This window comes from Aedes albopictus, chromosome 2 (genome assembly GCF_035046485.1).
Source record: "Aedes albopictus strain Foshan chromosome 2, AalbF5, whole genome shotgun sequence".
Taxonomy (NCBI): domain Eukaryota; kingdom Metazoa; phylum Arthropoda; class Insecta; order Diptera; family Culicidae; genus Aedes; species Aedes albopictus.
Window position 1 is genome coordinate 84,803,760 of NC_085137.1, and position 27,232 is coordinate 84,830,991.

The 27,232-nt window shown below is 39.7% G+C and overlaps 1 protein-coding gene across 1 annotated transcript in view; it reads left to right on the forward strand.

The window, feature by feature from the left end:
* LOC134286106 (uncharacterized protein K02A2.6-like) overlaps positions 1–26,908 on the forward strand; it is a 52,763-nt gene extending 25,855 nt beyond the window's left edge. The window contains exon 2 of the mRNA XM_062847676.1: positions 24,848–26,908. Within this exon, the coding sequence (XP_062703660.1) occupies positions 24,848–26,908 (2,061 nt within the window). The remainder of the gene's footprint in view (positions 1–24,847) is intronic.
* The last annotated feature ends 324 nt before the right edge of the window (positions 26,909–27,232 follow it).

Below are 27,232 nucleotides of genomic sequence, written 5' to 3' on the forward strand. Positions count from 1 at the left end.
GAACACAGTAAGCTCTACCGTCATATTTCACGGCTAACGTTGCTGTCTGCCGTTAATAAGGATCAGCGGTAGACGAAGTAATCCACCCACTATCGTTTTGCTGTCATTTAAAATTATTACTAATCTTCAAGTTTTCAGGTCATTTCAAAACTTCTAAGCGACCTTTTATAAAGCATCTAATGATATAGGACCATCATTGCAGTTAACGTATTGCATTTAGGTTTCCATATTATTCGAAAAACTCAAAATTTAACGATTTTTCCATTTTTTCGAACTGATAGCAAAAACAGTAATCAATTTGCCATCACTGATAGCAGGAATTGTTTTCAACTTGCTCTCTCAGGAACATTTTTCTGCTCTCATTTTTGATGGTTTAACCGTTAAAACGACCAAAACGACATCAACCTAAGTAATCATAATTTGCAATATCACAACATCAAAATTAGTTTTCGATTTGCTGTCAGACTTTGCTCGGGATATTAGCCATATGCTGCTCGAAAATTCAAAGTTATAATTCTCAGTTTCTAGAAAAAGGCGCAGCTGTTCCAGTTTATCGTACTCCACTTCTTATAGGTGACGTTTCCTCCCGAAAGTGACGGGTCTGCTGTTTCCGTTCGTTGCTTTCTATTTGTATCGTTTCACATTGGGGTCTCCAGTTAGCCTAGTGGTTAAGGCTATGGATCGCCAATCCGGAGACGGCGGGTTTGATTCCCGTTCCGGTCGGGAAAATTTTCTCAACTCCCTGGGCATAGAGTGTCATTGTACTTGCCTCACAATATACAAATTCATGCAATGGCAGGCAAAGAAAGCCCTTCAATTAATAACTGAGAAGTGCTAAAAGAACGCTAAGTTGAAACGAGGCAGGCCAAGCCCCAGGTGGACGTAGAGCCAAAAAAAGAAGAAGAAGAATCGTTCCACGTTCTGCAACACGCAGAAAAAAGAGGCTTGTTTAAAACAATAAAACGCATGGTTGATTTTCAAACTGAGCAATTGCTTATTCCAAAGTTATATTTCTTTGTTCTTGCTTAGAGTTTATCGATCAAAACAATCAATTCCCATCATTCCATATAACGATGAAAACTTCATTTGTTTCAACAAAATGGGGACCATAAACATGGCCCGGATGCACTCACACATCTTTAAAATTCTTACCCCAACATCGCCACAACGAAGAAAGTGTTGCAAATCCATCATTCCAACTTCCAAGTGCAGTTTTGGCCGTGATGGATAACGCGCAGGTACTCAAGACAGCATCCTCAAAAAGTTGGTCGGTTTCGCTTTTTTGCCTTTTTTATTCGTTCTCGCTTCCATCCGCTTGCCGAGTGCCTAAAAATAGATTTCCGAGCTGCCGCAGGAGCTGCCGTCACCAAGCCAATCACATTCCGGTTTTGTTAGTACCAAAAGTGCAGTCGTTTAAAACAATCTGTCATTTTATGTTGAAACTACCAAATCTCAGTTTGTTCTAACAAACTGTCAAAAATTTCGTCAAATGAAAATATTTGTATTACCAAACAATGGAAAAAGTTCAGTTTAAACTAGAAATTAGTTTGTCGCTATAGCAAATTGAAAAATCGGTTGATTTGAACTAGAATTTAATTGTGTTTACAATTATTTTTTCTGCGTGAAGTTTCCATGCTGCATTTTTCTCCTCCAAAATTGCTCTGCATTTCTCGTCGAACCATTCATCCCGTCGACCTGCTGGTGCTCTCGACTGCGTCGTTAATGGTGGCTTTCACTGTACTCTAGCAGCCCTCTAGAGTGGCCACTTCGTGTTCGCCTTCGTCTGACAACGTTGCCTCGAGATTCTGTGCGTATGCTGAGCCGTCATGTGGTTGATTCAGTCGCTGAAGGTTGTACCGTGGTGGTCGCCGGTACCTTACATTGTTGATGATGGAAAGTTTTGGGCGCAGTCTGACTATCACCAGGTAGTAGTCAGAGTCAGTGCTGTTATGGTATTATGAATTCAATTGGAAATCAAATAACTTTTTTTGAGAAAAAATATTTTTGCTAATTTTGGGTTGTTTACAGCATACATCGGAAGTGACGTATATGATAGTGCATCATTGAACGCACACAGCGCACGCCACCCGGTACTGAAAAAAAGTGTCGCTAGTCGAAAAGTGTCGCTATTCGGTTTGGTGCTGGCGCCATAATAAAATCAGACCTGGTTACTCTATCCAAATTCCAGTGCCCCCTATACTGGGGTTACGTACAAAAGGCTGAATTACCAAAGGCTGAAATAACAAATGGCTGAACCACGAAAGGCTGAAATAACATAAGGCTGAAACAGTGATTCGACTAGTTTTCAAACGCATCAGCCTAAAGACTAACCTCAACACTAGACATGTTCACATTTTAGAAAATGTCTTGAATCCCACCGGTTAAGTAAGTATCATAATTTTCATGCCGAAATGAACTTCTGGTCAAATTTCCAGCTTGATTGATAAAGATTTCAAGGTGCTTCAAGTCGATTTGGTAATTTCGTGCTTTTCTACACTTTAAAAAATTATAACTATCGAACGGAAAGACATACAATAATGATTATAGCTCAAAATCAAAGCTTATCATATTCCACAAAAGTTGTCCATACACACTTATACAATTCTTGCAAGTTTTGTCAGTAATAAATTGAGTTTTATTCTAGGTGGTACCGAAAAATCTGTTATCTTGGAGTCAAAATGGCATGGGAAGCATGGATTAATGAAATGTTCTGATATGAAATATTCTGGAGACAATCATGTAAAGCTTGTAATAATTTATTAAAAATGCTGAAAGCCATGTCACACGCCATCACCCACCGAGGGGGGCAAAAAATCACCACAAAGCGCCTATCGAATGGAAAAAATGAGCACGTTAGCATTGGTTTTTCATTGCTGATGACGATGACTGTTTTCAAATCGTTCTGATTCATCAATGAAATGTGACCAAAACAATCATCGTTTGGCAGAAAAAATCAAGGCTAATGTGCTCATTTTGTGTTAATTTTGATGTCACTTGAAGCTTTTTTGTCCCCCATGATGATGACGACGTGTGGCACGGCTTCCAGCATTTTTAATAAATTATTCCAAAAAGCTGCTGATTTATCTCGAACGGGGTTCGTCTTGAGATATATGACATGACTATCTCCTGGGTATTTCAACTCCTAGAATTTCATCCTTCCATGCTTCTTAGGCCATTTTGACTACAAGATAACAGATTTTTCGGTACCACTTAGAACAAAACTCAATTTATTACTGACAAAACTTGCAAGAATTGTACAAGTATGCATGGACGACTTTTGTGGAACATAATAAGCTTTGATTTCGAGCTATAATCCTAACTGTATGTCTTTTCGTTCAATAGATAGATTTTTTTAAAGTGTAGAAAAGCCTGAAATTACCAAATCGACTTGAAGCACATCGAAATCTTTATCAATCTAGCTGAAAATTTGACCAGAAGTTCATTTTGGCATGAGAATTATGATATTTACTTGACCAGTGGGATTCGGGACATTTTCTTAAATGTGAACATGTCTACTCAACACTAACAACTCAGACAAATGACAAATGAATCAATGATTACATACATTCATTGATATTACGATCTATTTCAAAATTTGCTTGTTGGTCGATTACCCGGCCATGGCACTCGCATTGGTTTTGCTTGAGCTTGACGATTGACTGTCCTACCGCCTAGTTCATGGTTGGCCAAACTAAGCCATTTTGAGGAATCATGCTTCAGTTACTATGTTCTGCATCAGAAAATTTTACGACTGGCCATAAAGCTATGGATTATTGAACGCCTACATTACTAAGACAGTATTTTTTGAAAGAATAGCATATATTTCTAAGAAGGAAAAATCTCTGATGATATTGTTTTAGTAGCCGTAATGACAATCATCCCTAAAAGAACATGGCTCAAAAGGATAAAATGTTTAAAAAAGGATAAATTAAAGATATGAATATTATCAGTTCCTTTTTGTGTTCGTTGGTATGCACCGTTAGCCTGTTCACTATAAGCTCAGTTTTGAAACTATGTCCCATGCTGAGGGCTACGCGTACGATTCGCGTTCGGACCAAGAACTTTTAATTATGAAAATTTTCTTGAGTTCTTTTGGCATTGATTATCTTCGTGCCTGTTACACGACATGCCAAAGCTAAGAAGCAGGCTCAACTCAGTTCGGGCATTACTCCAAGAAAAGAAAGACGTGCTATAATTTATGCATACATTTTCGAATTTTCAGCCTTTTCAATTTTCAACCTCTCTTGATTTCAGCCTTTTGTGCATTCAGCCTTTTGAAATTCAGTCTTAAATCGAGAGCAAACGTGAGTTGGGAACCAAATTGGCTATTGTTGCAGCCATATTGGTATTATCTGATGTTTCTCCTTAAGAATTATTCCGGGAAAACCCTTCCATGCATGATTGATCCACGATTTTTTATGTTATTATCGCGGAAGGAACATTCTTGCTTGAATTCTTCGTATGAGTTTTGCATGAATTCTTTAAAAAAAAATCTAGTGACAATGTCAGAATTTCTGTTGGGGATTCTTTGAGAATTTATCAAAACATTCCAGGAATGTTTACAGAAGGAAGATTCTCGCAGGATTGCTTAGAATGATGTTAACAAGAATTCCTCTAAAGATTCCTCTTAGTATCCCTTTAAAATAGACCCCTGTCCATGATTTTCTTTTGAAAATTTCGCCAGGATTCTTCCAGATATTCTTTAATGAACTTTTCTTGGCAATTCCTCAGGAGTTTCTCAAGAAGTTTCTCAAAAGATAATTCTTGATACTGATCAACGGGTTTCTTCCGAAATTCCTTCTGGGATTCTTTAAGGGATTTTTTGGAATTTGTCCAAAAATAGTCGAGAAATTCAACTATCAACTATTTAAAGAATTCCCTCAAACGTTTCTACAAAAGATGCAATTCCAGGAGAATTTATCATAAATATTAGGAGATTCTTTTGGCAAGTTTTCTAGGGGTTTCCTTCATAAATTCAGATAACTTTTTCAAAAATTATTGTTTGAATTTCTCCAGGGGTTCCTTAAGGTGTAACTCTATTAATTCGGGGTTTTTTCCCAGCATTTATTAGGAAACTCACGTGGAAAATACTCAAAAGATTCTTCTGCAAGTTCCTCTAAGGGTTTCTCCAAAAGTTCCTTCAGATATTTCAGGCATGACTTTGGATTTTTCAAACCTTTCTTGGGGGTTTCTTTCAGATTTCCTCAACAAATCCTGCAGAAATTATTCTAGAATCTTTTACTTAGCGTTTTCCATGAAATTTTTCAATCTATTCTTATAAGGGCAGAGAATCGTCTAGTTCCTCTAGGCATTTTTTCAGTAATTCCTTCAAGAAATATTGTATATAATGTGCATAAGAATTCCTCCAGAATGTTTATTATTATTTCTGCAGGGTTTCCTTTAGAAACTTCTCCAGGTAGTAGATTATGGATGTTGTGTAGTAATTACTCCAGAAATTGTATCAGAAATTTGTTCAGAGGTATCTCCAGGAATTCTTCCAAGGATTCCTTTAGAAAATTTACCAGGGATCTCTCAGAAATTTATTTAATGATTTCTTAAAGAATGCATCCAGTACCTTTGTTTACGATTCCTCCAGAGGTTTTTCAAACATAGTTTTTCCTTGGAATTACTAACAGAGTTCTCTCCTACGCCTTGGATATTTTTTTTAGAGAATCGAGGGGTATCTTAAGGTGTTTCTTCAGGCATTCATCCAGTACATAACTGTTTTAGGACATTTTGACCAGAATAAACAAAAAAATGCCAAGAATATCTTCTAGTAGTTTCCGAAGGTATCTTCAGGAGTTTTTGAAGAGATCTCTTGCGACAATCCTCCAGAGATTTCTTAGAAGTTCCTTCAGGGATTTTTCAGTAATTTTTGTGCAATTTCTGAAAGAACTTCTGATAATCTGAACAAACTCTGCAGGGATATTTCTGATGGAACCGCAAACTTGTTAAAAAAAACGATATAAGAATTTATACAGAAACCCAGGCAAAAATTTCCGCAGCAATCCCTATAGGACAGGTGAAGATTTTTTTAGAAAAATATGTGAAAAATTTTTTGGAGAATTTTGAAGAAATTCCTCAAAGGAATTTCAGAAGGAATCCATCAAAGGAATTTCAGAAGGAATCCCTGCAAGAATTTCTGAAAGAAACCTTAAGTAGTTCCGTGATCAGGAAAGGCAGACTCTCCTCTAAAATGTCAGCTTGAACCACTCACTCTATGAATGTATTTATGAGTGAATTTCAGCGAAACTTCACATTCGCGTGAAAGGATTTTTAGATGTGAAGAAATCTACAGTAAACTCCCTTACAAACTTCCTGGAGAAACTTGTCGGTAAATCCTTGGTGGAATTCCTAGAAAATAATATTGAGGATTTCATAGGAAAGTTCCTGGAGAATTTCCGTAGATATTGCTAATTTAGAGAAAACTTTCCGTTTTACGGTAGATCGAAAAGCTACCGCAGCTGTCAGACTACTGATTTTCACTGAGGTATCATCGATCTACCCTAGCGATGCCTTGGATAACCTTGGATACGACGCCGATGATCATTGTTTGTTGTTGGTTTTCAGTTCAATTCACCTTGCAAGCATACTTTGATTTGGCCTTCAACTTCAATGATATGATGATTTTCATGCCTGCGGTAGGACTTTGACAGCTGCGGTAGAACTCGGCGGCTACCGCAGAGTGGAAATTTTTCTAAAAATCCGCAATATACCTAGGAAATATTATTGAATTAATTCCTCAAAGAAATCGTGTAGCAACTACTGTAGTTCTCCTTGGAGGAAATGCTGGATAAATTTCTAGAGTAATACATCGAGAACTATCTGGAGCACATCCTGCAGGAATCTCTGTATCTGCATCTTCTGCAGAAATAGCTGTATCTCCTGCAGAAATTGTTGGAAGAATTTCTATCTGAATTGCTGAAAGCAATACTGCAAGAATCTGCCGTATTTTGTGGATGAATCCCTGAATCAATTTCAGGTCACATTCATGTGGAAACTTTCAATGATATCCCTGTAATGATTCCAGGATAAATCTCTGTTAGGATTTCTGAAGAAATACCTGAAGAAGTATCTGGATTTTTTGAGGAATCTTTTAAAAGTATTTAATAAAGAATCTTTGGAATATGAAATTTCCACAGAAATACTCGTAGGAAATTCTAAAGAAATCCTTGGAGTAACTTCCGATGGTGTTTTAGACGAATCTCCAGATAAATTTCCAAAGTAGGAAATTCCTGGTGGGGTTTCAGGAGGAGCCCAAAGAAATCCACTTGAAGCATTCTTGGAGAGGGAATATCAAATGGAAGCCCTGAATAAATTTCTTAAAGAATTCTTGGTATAATGTCTGAAGCCGGAGAAAAAAAGAAGGTTTCTGTAAGAAAACTTCGTAGATGTTAAGACTGAATACTAGGTGTTATTGTTGAAGGACTCTATGGAATAATTTTGGAAGAAATAAATAGAATATTTCCTTGTACTTGGAATCCTTGGACTTGGAATCCTTGGACAAATTTATAGAGTAATCTCATTAGGAATTTTTGAAGGAATCTTCCGTGAAATTTCTAAACGAAACGAATCCCTTGGAGAATTTCTGCAATACTCTTTAATTCGCATAACTAAAAAAAAATAATTAGATGGTGGCGTCACGTATGCGGACATGTTACTAACTACCAAATTCTTGGCAATCAATGCACAGTGGGAAAAATCGACCAAAAAACGGATATTTTAACGCCGCTGGTTTCGGTACGTGAAGTTGACCATTTCTGACTTAAAAATACGAGAAATCGATTGGTGCTAAATTCATTCACCGCACGGCACGGGAAGTGGTCCATTTTGCCCTTTTTTTTATACAAAAAGAGAATCAAAATGTACTTTCAAACAACAAGCACGCCTGTAGTTCGTTGAAAATAGCTGCAGGTGTAATTAGAGGTTCATAGCGATCATAAAAATACATGAAAGATCCTTTCAAATGCTTATTTTGCCCCATATGCCCCAACAACTGCTGGAAATTCACACTTTTACCTAATTATGAACGGATTTTTAATGTTACTGATTTGAAGGTGATTTTTTTGGCATAAACAAAAAGCGCTGAATCTGTTATTACCAGAATCATCTTCGGGATTGTCCAATTTGCCCTATTTTGCCCTATTTTAATAGAAAAAGGTGATTTAAAATGTAGTTATAAAAAACAGATACTGCTAAGGAACGTTAACATTACACTGAAATAAATTTTGTTGTCGTTTCCACTGAATCCATGGTAGAATTAAGAACTGTACCAACAATTTTCAACCGAATGCAAAATTCTGTTAATTGAACTGAAATATTGTCAATATTACCATGCGTGTATTACTGTTGACTAAAAACATTCTTGGTTCTACTATTTGGGCATTGTTATTTCGACCATGTAGACTTGAATGTTGCAGCGATTTGTAGTTAGCCTCCATTTAGCCTCCAAAAATAATTTGCTGTTGTAGGGTTTTTGGAGGCTAACTACAAATCGTTGGAGGCTAACTTTTTGGGGCATTGTAGGGAAAAACCAAGGACGCCAATCGAAAGATCAGCTCATTTCTAATCGGAAAACATATAAAAACTTTGAATTTTCCTTAAAAATAACGAGTTACAAACGAAAAACAATTTTTCCATAGTAACTTGCATGCAAGTTTGGAGGCTAACTACAAATCGTTGGAGGCTAACTATTTGGGGCCTTATAAAGCAAAACCGAGTACGCCAATCGAAAAATCAGATGATTTCCAATCAGAAAACATATAAAAAAGTTTCATTTACCTTAAATATTACCAGTTTAATGAAGAAAAACAAATTTGTCTTAGAGACTGACATGCAAATTTGGAGGCTAACTACAGAAATTATGAAAACCTTAAAAGGCTCAGGTTTTTGGCGGAATAAAGTCATAACCCGCAACTTGAAAGTTAGCAGGGACCCTGAGAAAGCGATTGACCCTAAGAAATTGAAAATCTGTGTTGGTTTACTAAAAAAATTTCAATAAAATACGGATTTTGCAATTTTGTTCATAGATTTATCAGATTTTCAAGCACAAGCCCCCACAAAAGTTTGGAGGCTAAGGTTTTGGCAAACCGAAAGGTCACAACCCGCATATTAGGAGTTAGCTGGGACCCTAAGGAAGCGTTTGCGCCCAAGTATTTGAAAATCCATGTTTGTTTACTGAAAAAAAAATCATGAAATACGGATTTTGCAATTTTGTTCTTAGATTTATCTGATTTTCAAGCACAAGCCCCCACAAAAGTTTGGAGGCTAAGGTTTTGGCTAACTGAAAGGTCACAACCCGCATATTGAGAGTTAGCTGGGACCCTAAGGAAGCGTTTGCGCCCAAGTATTTGAAAATCCGTGTTTGTTTACTGAAAAAAAATCATGAAATACGGATTTTGCAATTTTGTTCGTAGATTGATCTGATTTTCAAGCACAAGCCCCCACAAAAGTTTGGAGGCTAAGGTTTTGGCAAACCGAAAGGTCACAACCCGCATATTGGGAGTTAGCTGGGACCCTAAGGAAGCGTTTGCGCCCAAGTATTTGAAAATCCGTGTTGGTTTACTAAAAAAAAAATTCATGAAAGACGGATTTTGCATTTTTGTTCGTAGATTGATCTGATTTTCAAGCATAAGCCCCCACAAAAGTTTGGAGGCTAAGGTTTTGGCAAACCGAAAGGTCACAACCCGCATATTGGGAGTTAGCTGGGACCCTAAGGAAGCGTTTGCGCTTAAGTATTTGAAAATCCGTGTTGGTTTACTGAAAAAATTTCATGAAATACGGATTTTGCAATTTTGTTCATAGATTTATCTGATTTTCAAGCACAAGCCCCCACAAAAGTTTGGAGGCTAAGGTTTTGGCTAACTGAAAGGTTACAACCCGCATATTGGGAGTTAGCTGGGACCCTAAGGAAGCGTTTGCGCCCAAGTATTTGAAAATCCATGTTTAATTACTGAAAAAAAATCATGAAATACGGATTTTGCAATTTTGTTCATAGATTTATCTGATTTTCAAGCACAAGCCCCCACAAAAGTTTGGAGGCTAAGGTTTTGGCAAACCGAAAGGCCACAACCCGCATATTGGGAGTTAGCTGGGACCTTAAGGAAGCGTTTGCGCCCAAGCATTTGAAAATCCATGTTTGTTTACTGAAAAAAAATCATGAAATACGGATTTTGCAATTTTGTTCATAGATTTATCTGATTTTCAAGCACAAGCCCCCACAAAAGTTTGGAGGCTAAGGTTTTGGCAAACCGAAAGGTCACAACCCGCATATTGGGAATTAGCTGGGACCCTAAGGAAGCGTTTGCGCCCAAGTATTTGAAAATCCGTGTTGGTTTACTAAAAAATTCATGAAATACGGATTTTGCATTTTTGTTCGTAGATAGATCTGATTTTCAAGCACAAGCCCCCACAAAAGTTTGGAGGCTAAGGTTTTGGCTAACTGAAAGGTCACAACCCGCATATTGGGAGTTATCTGGGACCGTAAGGAAGCGTTTGCGCCTAAGTATTTGAAAATCCGTGTTGGTTTACTAAAAAAAATTCATGAAACATGGATTTTGCAATTTTGTTCTTAGATTTATCTGATTTTCAAGCACAAGCCCCCACGAAAATTTGGAGGCTAAGGTTTTGGCAAACCGAAAGGTCACGACCCGCATATTAGGAGTTAGCTGGGACCCTAAGGAAGCGTTTGCGCCCAAGTATTTGAAAATCCATGTTTGTTTACTAAAAAAAAAAACATGAAATACGGATTTTGCAATTTTGTTCTTAGATTTATCTGATTTTCAAGCACAAGCCCCCACAAAAGTTTGGAGGCTAAGGTTTTGGAAACCGAGAGCACAACCCGCATAGTGGGAGTCAGCTGGGACCCTAAGGAAGCGTTTGCGCCCAAGTATTTGAAAATCCATGTTTGTTTACTGAAAAAAAAATCATGAAATACGGATTTTGCAATTTTTTTCATAGATTAATCTGATTTTCAAGCACAAGCCCCCACAAAAAATTGGAGGCTAAGGTTTTGGCTAACTGAAAGGTCACAATCCGCATATTGGGAGTTAGCTGGTACCCTAAGGAAGCGTTTGCGCCCAAGTATTTGAAAATCCGTGTTGGTTTACTAAAAAAATTTCATGAAATACGGATTTTGCATTTTTGTTCGTAGATTGATCTGATTTTCAAGCACAAGCCCCCACAAAAGTTTGGAGGCTAAGGTTTTGGCAAACCGAAAGGTCACAACCCGCATATTGGGAGTTAGCTGGGACCCTAAGGAAGCGTTTGCGCCCAAGTATTTGAAAATCCGTGTTGGTTTACTAAAAAAATTCATGAAATACGGATTTTGCAATTTTGTTCATAGATTGATCTGATTTTCAAGCACAAGCCCCCACAAAAGTTTGGAGGCTAAGGTTTTGGCTAACTGAAAGGTCTTAACCCGCATATTGGGAGTTAGCTGGGACCCTAAGGAAGCGTTTGCGCCCAAGTATTTGAAAATCCATGTTTGTTTACTAAAAAAATTCATGACATACGGATTTTGCAATTTTGTTCATAGATTTATCTGATTTTCAAGCACAAGCCCCCACAAAAGTTTGGAGGCTAAGGTTTTGGCTAACTGAAAGGTCACAACCCGCATATTGGGAGTTATCTGGGACCCTAAGGAAGCGTTTGCGCTCAAGTATTTGAAAATCCGTGTTGGTTTACTAAAAAAATTCATGAAATACGGATTTTGCAATTTTGTTCGTAGATTGATCTGATTTTCAAGCACAAGCCCCCACAAAAGTTTGGAGGCTAAGGTTTTGGCAAACCGAAAGGTCACAACCCGCATATTGGGAGTCAGCTGGGACCCTAAGGAAGCGTTTGCGCCCAAGTATTTGAAAATCCATGTTTGTTTACTGAAAAAAAATCATGAAATACGGATTTTGCAATTTTGTTCGTAGATTGATCTGATTTTCAAGCACAAGCCCCCACAAAAGTTTGGAGGCTAAGGTTTTGGCAAACCGAAAGGTCACAACCCGCATATTGGGAGTCAGCTGGGACCCTAAGGAAGCGTTTGCGCCCAAGTATTTGAAAGTCCGTGTTGGTTTACTAAAAAAAATTCATGAAATACGGATTTTGCAATTTTGTTCGTAGATTGATCTGATTTTCAAGCACAAGCCCCCACAAAAGTTTGGAGGCTAAGGTTTTGGCAAACCGAAAGGTCACAACCCGCATATTGGGAATTAGCTGGGACCCTAAGGAAGCGTTTGCGCCCAAGTATTTGAAAATCCGTGTTGGTTTACTAAAAAATTCATGAAATACGGATTTTGCATTTTTGTTCGTAGATAGATCTGATTTTCAAGCACAAGCCCCCACAAAAGTTTGGAGGCTAAGGTTTTGGCAAACCGAAAGGTCACAACCCGCATATTGGGAGTTAGCTGGGACCCTAAGGAAGCGTTTGCGCTCAAGTATTTGAAAATCCATGTTTAATTACTGAAAAAAAATCATGAAATACGGATTTTGCAATTTTGTTCATAGATTTATCTGATTTTCAAGCACAAGCCCCCACAAAAGTTTGGAGGCTAAGGTTTTGGCTAACTCAAAGGTCACAACCCGCATATTGAGAGTTAGCTGGGACCCTAAGGAAGCGTTTGCGCCCAAGTATTTGAAAATCCGTGTTGGTTTACTAAAAAAAAATTCAAGAAATACGGATTTTGCAATTTTGTTCGTAGATTGATCTGATTTTCAAGCACAAGCCCCCACAAAAGTTTGGAGGCTAAGGTTTTGGCAAACCAAAAGGCCACAACCCGCATATTGGGAGTTAGCTGGGACCCTAAGGAAGCGTTTGCGCCCAAGTATTTGAAAATCCATGTTTGTTTACTGAAAAAAAATCATGAAATACGGATTTTGCAATTTTGTTCATAGGATTATCTGATTTTCAAGCACAAGCCCCCACAAAAGTTTGGAGGCTAAGGTTTTGGCAAACCGAAAGGTCACAACCCGCATATTGGGAGTTAGCTGGGACCCTAAGGAAGCGTTTGCGCCCAAGTATTTGAAAATCCATGTTTAATTACTGAAAAAAAATCATGAAATACGGATTTTGCAATTTTGTTCATAGATTTATCTGATTTTCAAGCACAAGCCCCCACAAAAGTTTGGAGGCTAAGGTTTTGGCTAACTGAAAGGTCACAACCCGCATATTGGGAGTTAGCTGGGACCCTAAGGAAGCGTTTGCGCCCAAGTATTTGAAAATCCATGTTTGTTTACTGAAAAAAAATCATGAAATACGGATTTTGCAATTTTGTTCTTAGATTTATCTGATTTTCAAGCACAAGCCCCCACAAAAGTTTGGAGGCTAAGCTTTTGGCTAACTGAAAGGTCACAACCCGCATATTGGGAGTTAGCTGGCACCATAGGGAAGCGCTTGCGCCCAAGCATTTGAAAATCCGTGTTGGTTTACTAAAAAAAATCATGAAATACGGATTTTGCAATTTTGTTCGTAGATTGATCTGATTTTCAAGCACAAGCCCCCACAAAAGTTTGGAGGCTAAAGTTTTGGCAAACCGAAAGGTCACAACCCGCATATTGGGAGTTAGCTGGGACCCTAAGGAAGCGTTTGCGCCCAAGTATTTGAAAATCCATGTTTAATTACTGAAAAAAAAATCATGAAATACGGATTTTGCAATTTTGTTCATAGATTTATCTGATTTTCAAGCACAAGCCCCCACAAAAGTTTGGAGGCTAAGGTTTTGGCTAACCGAAAGGTCACAACCCGCATATTGCGAGTTAGCTGGGACCCTAAGGAAGCGTTTGCGCCCAAGTATTTGAAAATCCATGTTTAATTACTGAAAAAAAATCATGAAATACGGATTTTGCATTTTTGTTCGTAGATTGATCTGATTTTCAAGCACAAGCCCCCACAAAAGTTTGGAGGCTAAGGTTTTGGCTAACTGAAAGGTCACAATCCGCATATTGGGAGTTAGCTGGGACCCTAAGGAAGCGTTTGCGCCCAAGTATTTGAAAATCCGTGTTGGTTTACTAAAAAAATTTCATGAAATACGGATTTTGCATTTTTGTTCGTAGATTGATCTGATTTTCAAGCACAAGCCCCCACAAAAGTTTGGAGGCTAAGGTTTTGGCAAACCGAAAGGTCACAACCCGCATATTGGGAGTTAGCTGGGACCCTAAGGAAGCGTTTGCGCCCAAGTATTTGAAAATCCATGTTTAATTACTGAAAAAAAATCATGAAATACGGATTTTGCAATTTTGTTCATAGATTTATCTGATTTTCAAGCACAAGCCCCCACAAAAGTTTGGAGGCTAAGGTTTCGGCTAACTGAAAGGTCACAACCCGCATATTGAGAGTTAGCTGGGACCCTAAGGAAGCGTTTGCGCCCAAGTATTTGAAAATCCGTGTTGGTTTACTAAAAAATTCATGAAATACGGATTTTGCATTTTTGTTCGTAGATAGATCTGATTTTCAAGCACAAGCCCCCACAAAAGTTTGGAGGCTAAGGTTTTGGCAAACCGAAAGGTCACAACCCGCATATTGGGAGTTAGCTGGGACCCTAAGGAAGCGTTTGCGCACAAGTATTTGAAAATCCATGTTTAATTACTGAAAAAAAATCATGAAATACGGATTTTGCAATTTTGTTCATAGATTTATCTGATTTTCAAGCACAAGCCCCCACAAAAGTTTGGAGGCTAAGGTTTTGGCTAACTGAAAGGTCACAACCCGCATATTGAGAGTTAGCTGGGACCCTAAGGAAGCGTTTGCGCCCAAGTATTTGAAAATCCGTGTTGGTTTACTAAAAAAAATTCAAGAAATACGGATTTTGCAATTTTGTTCGTAGATTGATCTGATTTTCAAGCACAAGCCCCCACAAAAGTTTGGAGGCTAAGGTTTTGGCAAACCAAAAGGCCACAACCCGCATATTGGGAGTTAGCTGGGACCCTAAGGAAGCGTTTGCGCCCAAGTATTTGAAAATCCATGTTTGTTTACTGAAAAAAAATCATGAAATACGGATTTTGCAATTTTGTTCATAGGATTATCTGATTTTCAAGCACAAGCCCCCACAAAAGTTTGGAGGCTAAGGTTTTGGCTAACTGAAAGGTCACAATCCGCATATTAGGAGTTAGCTGGGACCCTAAGGAAGCGTTTGCGCCCAAGTATTTGAAAATCCGTGTTGGTTTACTAAAAAAATTTCATGAAATACGGATTTTGCATTTTTGTTCGTAGATTGATCTGATTTTCAAGCACAAGCCCCCACAAAAGTTTGGAGGCAAAGGTTTTGGCTAACTGAAAGGTCACAATCCGCATATTGGGAGTTAGCTGGGACCCTAAGGAAGCGTTTGCGCCCAAGTATTTGAAAATCCGTGTTGGTTTACTAAAAAAATTTCATGAAATACGGATTTTGCATTTTTGTTCGTAGATTGATCTGATTTTCAAGCACAAGCCCCCACAAAAGTTTGGAGGCTAAGGTTTTGGCAAACCGAAAGGTCACAACCCGCATATTGGGAGTTAGCTGGGACCCTAAGGAAGCGTTTGCGCCCAAGTATTTGAAAATCCGTGTTGGTTTACTGAAAAAATTTCATGAAATACGGATTTTGCAATTTTGTTCATAGATTTATCTGATTTTCAAGCACAAGCCCCCACAAAAGTTTGGAGGCTAAGGTTTTGGCAAACCGAAAGGCCACAACCCGCATATTGGGAGTTAGCTGGGACCCTAAGGAAGCGTTTGCGCCCAAGTATTTGAAAATCCATGTTTGTTTACTGAAAAAAAATCATGAAATACGGATTTTGCAATTTTGTTCATAGATTTATCTGATTTTCAAGCACAAGCCCCCACAAAAGTTTGGAGGCTAAGGTTTTGGCAAACCGAAAGGTCACAACCCGCATATTGGGAATTAGCTGGGACCCTTAGGAAGCGTTTGCGCCCAAGTATTTGAAAATCCGTGTTGGTTTACTAAAAAATTCATGAAATACGGATTTTGCATTTTTGTTCGTAGATAGATCTGATTTTCAAGCACAAGCACCCACAAAAGTTTGGAGGCTAAGGTTTTGGAAAACCGAAAGGTCACAACCCGCATATTGGGAGTTAGCTGGGACCCTAAGGAAGCGTTTGCGCCCAAGTATTTGAAAATCCATGTTTAATTACTGAAAAAAAATCATGAAATACGGATTTTGCAATTTTGTTCATAGATTTATCTGATTTTCAAGCACAAGCCCCCACAAAAGTTTGGAGGCTAAGGTTTTGGCTAACTGAAAGGTCACAACCCGCATATTGAGAGTTAGCTGGGACCCTAAGGAAGCGTTTGCGCCCAAGTATTTGAAAATCCGTGTTGGTTTACTGAAAAAATTCATGAAATACGGATTTTGCAATTTTGTTCGTAGATTGATCTGATTTTCAAGCACAAGCCCCCACAAAAGTTTGGAGGCTAAGGTTTTGGCAAACCCAAAGGCCACAACCCGCATATTGGGAGTTAGCTGGGACCCTAAGGAAGCGTTTGCGCCCAAGTATTTGAAAATCCGTGTTGGTTTACTAAAAAAATTTCATGAAATACGGATTTTGCATTTTTGTTCGTAGATTGATCTGATTTTCAAGCACAAGCCCCCACAAAAGTTTGGAGGCTAAGGTTTTGGCAAACCGAAAGGTCACAACCCGCATATTGGGAGTTAGCTGGGACCCTAAGGAAGCGTTTTCGCCCAAGTATTTGAAAATCCGTGTTGGTTTACTGAAAAAATTTCATGAAATACGGATTTTGCAATTTTGTTCTTAGATTGATCTGATTTTCAAGCACAAGCCCTCACAAAAGTTTGGAGGCTAAGGTTTTGGCAAACCGAAAGGTCACAACCCGCATATTGGGAGTTAGCTGGGACCCTAAGGAAGCGTTTGCGCCCAAATATTTGAAAATCCGTGTTGGTTTACTAAAAAATTTCATGAAATACGGATTTTGACATTTTGTTCATAGATTTATCTGATTTTCAAGCACAAGCCCCCACAAAAGCTTGGAGGCTAAGGTTTTGGCTAACTGAAAGGTCAAAACCCGCATATTGGGAGTTAGCTGGGACCCTAAGGAAGCGTTTGCGCCTAAGAATTTGAAAATCCGTGTTGGTTTACTAAAAAAAATTCATGAAATTGAATCTTGATCTGATCTGATCTGATTTTCAAGCATAAGCCCCCACAAAAGTTTGGAGGCTAAGGTTTTGGCAAACCGAAAGGTCACAACCCGCATATTGGGAGTTAGCTGGGACCCTAAGGAAGCGTTTGCGCCCAAGTATTTGAAAATCCATGTTAAATTACTGAAAAAAAATCATGAAATTCGGATTTTGCAATTTTGTTCTTAGATTTATCTGATTTTCAAGCACAAGCCCCCACAAAAGTTTGGAGGCTAAGGTTTTGGCTAACTGAAAGGTCACAACCCGCATATTGGGAGTTAGCTGGGACCCTAAGGAAGCGCTTGCACCCAAGCATTTGAAAATTCGTGTTGGTTTACTAAAAAAAATTCATGAAATACGGATTTTGCATTTTTGTTCGTAGATTGATCTGATTTTCAAGCATAAGCCCCCACAAAAGTTTGGAGGCTAAGGTTTTGGCAAACCGAAAGGTCACAACCCGCATATTGGGAGTTAGCTGGGACCCTAAGGAAGCGTTTGCGCCCAAGTATTTGAAAATCCATGTTAAATTACTGAAAAAAAATCATGAAATACGGATTTTGCAATTTTGTTCATAGATTTATCTGATTTTCAAGCACAAGCCCCCACAAAAGTTTGGAGGCTAAGGTTTTGGCAACCGAAAGGCCACAACCCGCATATTGGGAGTTAGCTGGGACCCTAAGGAAGCGCTTGCGCCCAAGTATTTGAAAATCCATGTTTGTTTACTGAAAAAAAATCATGAAATACGGATTTTGCAATTTTGTTCTTAGGTTTATCTGATTTTCAAGCACAGGCCCCACAAAAGTTTGGAGGCTAAGGCTTTGGCTAACTGAAAGGTCACAATCCGCATATTGGGAGTTAGCTGGGACCCTAAGGAAGCGCTTGCGCCCAAACATTTGAAAATCCGTGTTGGTTTACTAAAAAAATTTCATGAAATACGGATTTTGCATTTTTGTTCGTAGATTGATCTGATTTTCAAGCACAAGCCCCCACAAAAGTTTGGAGGCTACGGTTTTGGCTAACTGAAAGGCCACAACCCGCATATTGGGAGTTAGCTGGGACCCTAAGGAAGCGTTTGCGCCCAAGTATTTGAAAATCCGTGTTGGTTTACTAAAAAAATTTCATGAAATACGGATTTTGCATTTTTGTTCGTAGATTGATCTGATTTTCAAGCACAAGCCCCCACAAAAGTTTGGAGGCTAAGGTTTTGGCAAACCGAAAGGTCACAACCCGCATATTGGGAGTTAGCTGGGACCCTAAGGAAGCGTTTGCGCCCAAGTATTTGAAAATCCATGTTTGTTTACTGAAAAAAAAAAATCATGAAATACGGATTTTGCAATTTTGTTCTTAGATTTATCTGATTTTCAAGCACAAGCCCCCACAAAAGTTTGGAGGCTAAGGTTTTGGCTAACTGAAAGGTCACAATCCGCATATTGGGAGTTAGCTGGGACCCTAAGGAAGCGTTTGCGCCCAAGTATTTGAAAATCCGTGTTGGTTTACTAAAAAAAATTCATGAAATACGGATTTTGCATTTTTGTTCGTAGATTGATCTGATTTTCAAGCACAAGCCCCCACAAAAGTTTGGAGGCTAAGGTTTTGGCAAACCGAAAGGTCACAACCCGCATATTGGGAGTTAGCTGGGACCCTAAGGAAGCGTTTGCGCCCAAGTATTTGAAAATCCATGTTTGTTTACTGAAAAAAAAAAATCATGAAATACGGATTTTGCAATTTTGTTCTTAGATTTATCTGATTTTCAAGCACAAGCCCCCACAAAAGTTTGGAGGCTAAGGTTTTGGCTAACTGAAAGGTCACAATCCGCATATTGGGAGTTAGCTGGGACCCTAAGGAAGCGTTTGCGCCCAAGTATTTGAAAATCCGTGTTGGTTTACTAAAAAAAATTCATGAAATACGGATTTTGCATTTTTGTTCGTAGATTGATCTGATTTTCAAGCACAAGCCCCCACAAAAGTTTGGAGGCTAAGGTTTTGGCAAACCGAAAGGTCACAACCCGCATATTGGGAGTTAGCTGGGACCCTAAGGAAGCGTTTGCGCCCAAGTATTTGAAAATCCATGTTTGATTACTGAAAAAAAATCATGAAATACGGATTTTGCAATTTTGTTCATAGATTTATCTGATTTTCAAGCACAAGCCCCCACAAAAGTTTGGAGGCTAAGGTTTTGGCTAACTGAAAAGTCACAACCCGCATATTGAGAGTTAGCTGGGACCCTAAGGAAGCGTTTGCGCCCAAGTATTTGAAAATCCGTGTTGGTTTACTAAAAAAAAATCATGAAATACGGATTTTGCATTTTTGTTCGTAGATTGATCTGATTTTCAAGCACAAGCCCCCACAAAAGTTTGGAGGCTAAGGTTTTGGCTAACTGAAAGGTCACAACCCGCATATTGAGAGTTAGCTGGGACCCTAAGGAAGCGTTTGCGCCCAAGTATTTGAAAATCCGTGTTGGTTTACTAAAAAAAATTCATGAAATACGGATTTTGCATTTTTGTTCGTAGATTGATCTGATTTTCAAGCACAAGCCCCCACAAAAGTTTGGAGGCTAAGGTTTTGGCAAACCGAAAGGTCACAACCCGCATATTGGGAGTTAGCTGGGACCCTAAGGAAGCGTTTGCGCCCAAGTATTTGAAAATCCATGTTTGATTACTGAAAAAAAATCATGAAATACGGATTTTGCAATTTTGTTCATAGATTTATCTGATTTTCAAGCACAAGCCCCCACAAAAGTTTGGAGGCTAAGGTTTTGGCTAACTGAAAGGTCACAACCCGCATATTGAGAGTTAGCTGGGACCCTAAGGAAGCGTTTGCGCCCAAGTATTTGAAAATCCGTGTTGGTTTACTAAAAAAAATTCATGAAATACGGATTTTGCAATTTTGTTCGTAGATTGATCTGATTTTCAAGCACAAGCCCCCACAAAAGTTTGGAGGCTAAGGTTTTGGCAAACCGAAAGGCCACAACCCGCATATTGGGAGTTAGCTGGGACCCTAAGGAAGCGTTTGCGCCCAAGTATTTGAAAATCCGTGTTGGTTTACTAAAAAAAATTCATGAAATACGGATTTTGCATTTTTGTTCGTAGATTGATCTGATTTTCAAGCACAAGCCCCCACAAAAGTTTGGAGGCTAAGGTTTTGGCAAACCGAAAGGTCACAACCCGCATATTGGGAGTTAGCTGGGACCCTAAGGAAGCGTTTGCGCCCAAGTATTTGAAAATCCATGTTTAATTACTGAAAAAAAATCATGAAATACGGATTTTGCAATTTTGTTCATAGGTTTATCTGATTTTCAAGCACAAGCCCCCACAAAAGTTTGGAGGCTAAGGTTTTGGCTAACTGAAAGGTCACAATCCGCATATTGGGAGTTAGCTGGGACCCTAAGGAAGCGTTTGCGCCCAAGTATTTGAAAATCCGTGTTGGTTTACTAAAAAAAATTCATGAAATACGGATTTTGCATTTTTGTTCGTAGATTAATCTGATTTTCAAGCACAAACCCCCACAAAAGTTTGGAGGCTAAGGTTTTGGCAAACCGAAAGGTCACAACCCGCATATTGGGAGTTAGCTGGGACCCTAAGGAAGCGTTTGCGCTCAAGTATTTGAAAATCCGTGTTGGTTTACTGAAAAAATTTCATGAAATACGGATTTTGCAATTTTGTTCATAGATTTATCTGATTTTCAAGCACAAACCCCCACAAAAGTTTGGAGGTTAAGGTTTTGGCTGACTAAAACGTTACAACCCGCATATTGGGAGATAGCTAGGACCCCAAGGAAGCGATTGAGACCTGCGAATTGAAAATCAGTTTTGGTTTTCTAGAAAAAATAATGAAATACGGATTTTGCTGTTTTGTTCATAGATTTACCAGGTTTTCAAGCACAAGCCCCCAAAAAAGTTTGGAGGCTAAGGATTTGGCTAACTAAAAGGTCACAACCCGCATATTGGGAGTTAGCTGGGACCCTAAGGAAGCGTTTGCGCCCAAGTATTTGAAAATCCGTGTTGGTTTACTTAAAAAAATTCATGAAATACGGATTTTGCAATTTTGTTCGTAGATTGATCTGATTTTCAAGCACAAACCCCCACAAAAGTTTGGAGGTTAAGGTTTTGGCTGACTCAAAGGTCACAACCCGCATACTGGAGGTTAGCTGGGACTCTAAGGAAGCGATTGAGACCTACGAATTGAAAATCAGTATTGGTTTACTAAAAAAATTGCATGAAATACGGATTTTGCTGTTTTGTTCATTGATTTACCAGGTTTTCGAGCACAAGCCCCCACAAAAGTTTGGAGGTTAAGGTGTTGGCTGACTGAAAGGTCACAACCCGCGTGTTGGAAGTTAGCTGGGACCTTCCTTAGGGTATTTCCCCCAAGTATTTGAAAATCCTTGTTGGCTGACTCAAAGGTCACAACCCGCATATTGGGAGTTAGTTGGGACCCTAAGGAAGCGATTGAGCCCAAGTATTTGTAAATACATTTTGTTTAAATTAAAAAAAAATCGTGAAATACGGATTTTGCAATTTTGTTCGTAGTTAGCTGGGATCCTAAAGAGGCTAGATTTTGGCTAACTAAAAGGGTACAACCCGCTATTGTTTAAAAAGCCTGTACTTACCTGTGAATATCCCTGAACTTACCCTTGAAGAAACGCGTATTCGTCCAAGTTTGGTCAAGGCACAAATGGAGAACAACGGGTTTCAAGAGCCGGCCTTCTGATCCCACGTGTAGCCTAAGGTTTACCGGAAGTACGCTCAACCCTGTTAAAACCAACCGTGATCCGCAGTTTTGCTCAACCGTCCAGAGAGCCGTTCCGTCGATTGGATAGACGCCGTTGGACAATAGGACGCCTTTTCACCGTCGGGGATCCAGAAGTTGGTACAATGACGCCCCGGCAGCAAAGGCGGCACCCCGTGAGGACGCGCTGTCGTATCCGCCGTTAGAGGACTAGCTTCGTCAGGGTAAAGTGGCGCAGTATCATATACCGAGGCCGTAATATCCCAGGACTTTATGGCACATTTTTCGTGACAAAACGTCCTAACACGAACTGAATGCCATTACTAATCGTATGCTCTTAAACTTGAAAACAAGTGATAACGGTTGGTATCGATCGATTTCGTTCTTTTTCTTTCCTCCCTTCCAACAAAAAAATCAAAAAGGGGCACTATGCTTGTAAGGGACCAATACCCTATGATATTATGACGCATCCAAGTTTTTGGACGTTATTTTGCAAAAAAGAGAAACGCACCCTAACTACTGATACCTTATGGGCAGGCCGCGTCCTAACCCTTTATAAGGCAGTGGCAACTTTATTGCCGCCAACAATTTGTATTTTTTTCTGTTTGATAACAACTAATATCGAACTTCTTTTTTGGTTTACACATACTTGGGATTACTAACAATGCTGGGTATTTTTTTTTTTTTGGTTCTAAAAACAAATCTTTTACAAGCTGTTGGCAGACTTAAAAATGGCTTTGACCGCGTGGAGAAAATCAAATCCAGTTTGGGTTCTCATGCTACTGTACTTGATTCTGGGAGTGGTTGGAAACTACTGTGGCTGAGGAGTAGCCCTATAAGACTCCTTATTGGGAATATTTCAAACTGAATTCAATAAATGGACAATACAACTGAATGATTTCTTTATTAATAACACAATCAATAAAACATGGTATGTTTAATGCGGAGTGAACCTTTTTCAACCGCAGGTTCTTGTGGAGCCCATAGTAGGCCCGACTTCCACTGATGATGCGGCTAACCTTGTTGTCTGCCGTTAATAAGGACCCGAGGTAGACGAAGTCCTTTGCCATCTCGAAAGTGTCCCCGTCTATCGCAACACTGCAGCCTAGGCTTGCCCTGTCGTGGTTCCGCCTACCAGCATTCGTTTTTGACGCTTTCACTATCATTCCGACGTTTGCTGCTTCACGTTTCAGGCGGGTGAACGGTGATCATATTTGCAGGGCTATTATCCAACATCCTCTGCCTGCCATGTCCTCGATGTTACGGTATACTCAGGATGTTGCATGAAAAAAAAACAAAGAAAAGAATGAGTGGCCAATTGTTAGTGTGAAAATATTTAGAGTAAAAAAGAAACAAACGCAAATTGGGGTATTTTAACCAATAGCGGTCTATAGCAACTGAAATTTGCTCTGATCAAGGCTCTGCTCGTGATAACATTATGATATCCTAATTGAAAAATTTATACCGTAAACGCAATATACTTTGCGATATACTTTGGAGGTCCATAATATAAACTTTTTTTCAAGGAAAGCTAGCTTGTGATTGAGAGCATATATGAAAAATATGAAAACATAAAATATTGACTTTCAAAGAAGTTCTCTCCCGTTATACGCATAATTGTCCCATGTTATATGGTAATCCCTATATGCATGGGACAACTATGCGTAGAGCCGCAGTAACTGCTCTTCAAAATGCGAAATGCTTGGCACTGCGCAAAGTTTGGTGCCTACACGGTAGTTCTCATAAAATAATCATTTGAAATCTCGATCTAATTATCCTACAGTGAACCCCCTGAGGTATTTGAGGGAACGAGGAGTGGATACATACGCTCCACATTCAGGGAAAGATAACCGCGCATTCTTGTAAACGACGAATGGATATATGCGCTCCACATTTAGGGAGAGACTACCGCGGATTCTTATAAGCGAGAAGAGGATACATACGCTCCACATTCAGGGAAAGATAACCGCGCATTCTTGTAAACGACGAATGGATATATGTGCTCCACATTCAGGGAGAGACTACCGCGGATTCTCATGAGCGAGAAGTGGATACATACACTCCACATTCAGGGAAATATAACCGTGCATTCTTGAAAACTACGAGTGGATACACGCGCTCCACATTCAGGGAAAATAAACGGGCATTATTGTTAACGAGGAGTGGATAAATACGCGCCACATTCAGAGAAAGATAAAAAGTGTAAAATTAGCTTTAGTTAAAATACAAAAATAACAACCAAAAAAAAAAGAGAGAGATAACCGCGCATTCTTGTAAACGACAATTGGATACATATGCTCCACATTCAGGGAGAGACTACCGCGGATTCTTGTAAACGAGGAGTGGATACATATGTTCCAAATTCTCAAAAAGACTACCGAGTGTTCAATCGAAACGAAGAATGGACACAATATGTTCCATATTCACGAAAAGACTACCGCGTGTTCAAGGGAAACGAAGAATGGATCATATGTTCCATATTCACGAAACTACTACCGCGTGTTCAAGGGAAACGAAGAATGGATACATATGTAACAAATTCTCGAAAAGACTACCGCGTGTTCAAAGGATCGAAGAATGGATACATATGCTTCATATTCACTATAAGACTACCGCGTGTTCCAGGGATCGAAGAATGGATACATATGCTCCATATTCACTATAAGACTACCGCGTGTTCCAGGGATCGAAGAATGGATACATATGCTCTATATTCACTATAAGACTACCGCGTGTTCCAGGGATCGAAGAATGGATACATATGCTCCATATTCACTATGAGACTACCGCGTGTTCCAGGTGTTATAGAGGAATGGCCTGAAGCCATGATCAAAGAAGCCTATGTTAATTAAGTTGTTTGACATTATACTTTTCTACAATGATTACTGTTCCAACCTCCGAAGTAAATAGACCTAAACTACAACTAGTCTTTAATTCATTGGAGTTGTGACAATTGGCGACGAGGATGGGATAAATGCCGCTTTGGCCTCTCACAAATCAAGTTCCTAGGACACATCATCGATCAAGACGGCTTACGACCAGATCCAGCGAAGACAAGTGCTATTTCGCAGATGCCAGCTCCCAAGAACGTGTCGCAGCTTCGATCATACCTTGGAGCCATCAATTATTATGGACGTTTCGTCAAGCAAATGAAGGATCTACGAGCACCCATGGACTACTTGCTGAAGAAAAACGTTGAGTGGGAATGGACGGATAGCTGCCAGAAATCGTTCGAGAAATTCAAAACGCTGCTGAAATCAGACCTGTTGCTGACCCATTTTGACCCAAACAAGGACATTATTGTCGCAGGAGATGCATCAAAAGATGGCGTAGGCGCAGTTATTATGCATCGTTTTCCGAACGGATCAGTTAAGGCTATTTCGCATGTTTCAAGATCTCTCACCGCTGCAGAACAGAATTACGGACAAATTGAGAAAGAAGCCTTGGCTCTAGTGTTCGCTGTAACCCGCTTCCATAAGATGCTATTCGGTCGGAAATTTATTTTGCAAACGGATCACAAACCGCTACTCAAGGTGTTTGGAAGCAAGAAAGGCATTCCTGTATACACTGCCAACCGACTTCAACGTTGGGCTCTAACACTGATGCTGTACAACTTCGACATCCAATTTGTGAAAACTGAGGAATTCGGACATGCTGACTTGCTTTCAAGATTGATGAAGTGCCATGAACGAGTCGACGAGGAGTATGTCATTGCTTCTATACAAATGGAAGCCGATGTTCAAGCCGTTCTCAGTGATTCCACATCAAGTCTACCAGTTACGTCAGAAATGATCGCTGCTGAAAGCTCGAAGGATTCCGCTCTGAAATCAGTTATGCTTCACATAAACGAAGGTTGGCCCGAACATTCCACGGAGATTAGTGACCCAGCCGTCCAACAGTTTTTCACTCGTCGGCACAGTCTTCAGATCGTCCAAGGATGCATCATGTTCGGAGATCGAGTTGTTGTTCCTGTTCGTTTTCGGAAACGCATTCTTCAGCAGCTACATAGAGGTCACCCAGGAATGGACCGGATGAAGTCGCTTGCAAGAAGTTTCGTCTACTGGCCCAAGATTGATGATGACATCGAAGGACTTGTCCGGTGCTGTAGATCATGTGCTGAAGCTGCCAAGTCACCTCGCAAAACGGATTTGGAATCGTGGCCTGTTCCATCGAAGCCGTGGGAGAGAGTGCACATCGATTATGCTGGCCCGATTGACGGTTTCTACTATTTTCTGGTAACCGACGCTTTCTCAAAATGGCCGAAAATTTTTCGTACACGAAGCACTACCACATCAGCGACGCTGGACATACTTCAGGAAATCTTTGCAAGATTTGGTAATCCAAGGACACTCGTTTCGGACAACGGAACGCAATTTGTTAGCGCCCGCTTCAAGCAGTTTTGTGATGAAAATGGAATAACGCTCTTGACAATTGCACCATACCAGCCGCAGTCTAATGGACAGGCTGAGCGCTTCGTAGACACCCTTAAAAGAGGACTCAAGAAGCTTCGAGAAGGAGGTAAAACCACGACGTTTCAGCATCTTCAAACTTTCCTGTCCGTCTACCGGTCGACTCCGAATCGAAGCGCACCTAATGGCAAGTCTCCTGCAGAGCTTTTCCTTGGAAAAACTGTCTCTACACCGTTAGATTTGCTGAAGCCCAGGAGAACTACCTCCGTAGCCGTGAACGACAAGCAAAACGAACAGTTCAATCGACGTCATGGGACCGTGAAAAGAGAGTTTTCTGCTGACGATCTGGTGTATGCGCAGATTCACCATCGAAATGTGACCACTTGGATTCCTGGCAAGATCATTGAGAGGAAAGGTTCTGTGAACTACAATGTACTTCTGGACAATGGTCGTCTTATCCGCTCTCACACCAACCAATTGAGAGGACGTCATCTGGAAACTCATCTGGAAACTTCCTTCGAAGATGTCGATACAGATCATCAGCTATCATGGACCATGCTGCTTGAAGAATTCAATATTCCTATTCCATGTTCAATCAACCGCAATGATCCAATCGATGAACATCCGCAGAATCCGGTGAGAACTGCCACCTGAAGATATACAACCTGGGGAAATGCTACCTCCGCTAATTGAAGAAGATGTTCCTGCAGACAATGTTGAAGATAATGAACCCCAACCTACTAACAACCCGATACGAAACCGAAGGCTTCCTTCGTGGCTCTCACCATATGATCTTTTCTGAAGGGGGAGATGTTATAGAGGAATGGCCTGAAGCCATGATCAAAGAAGCCTATGTTAATTAAGTTGTTTGACATTATACTTTTCTACAATGATTACTGTTCCAACCTCCGAAGTAAATAGACCTAAACTACAACTAGTCTTTAATTCATTGGAGTTGTGACACCAGGGAACGAAGAA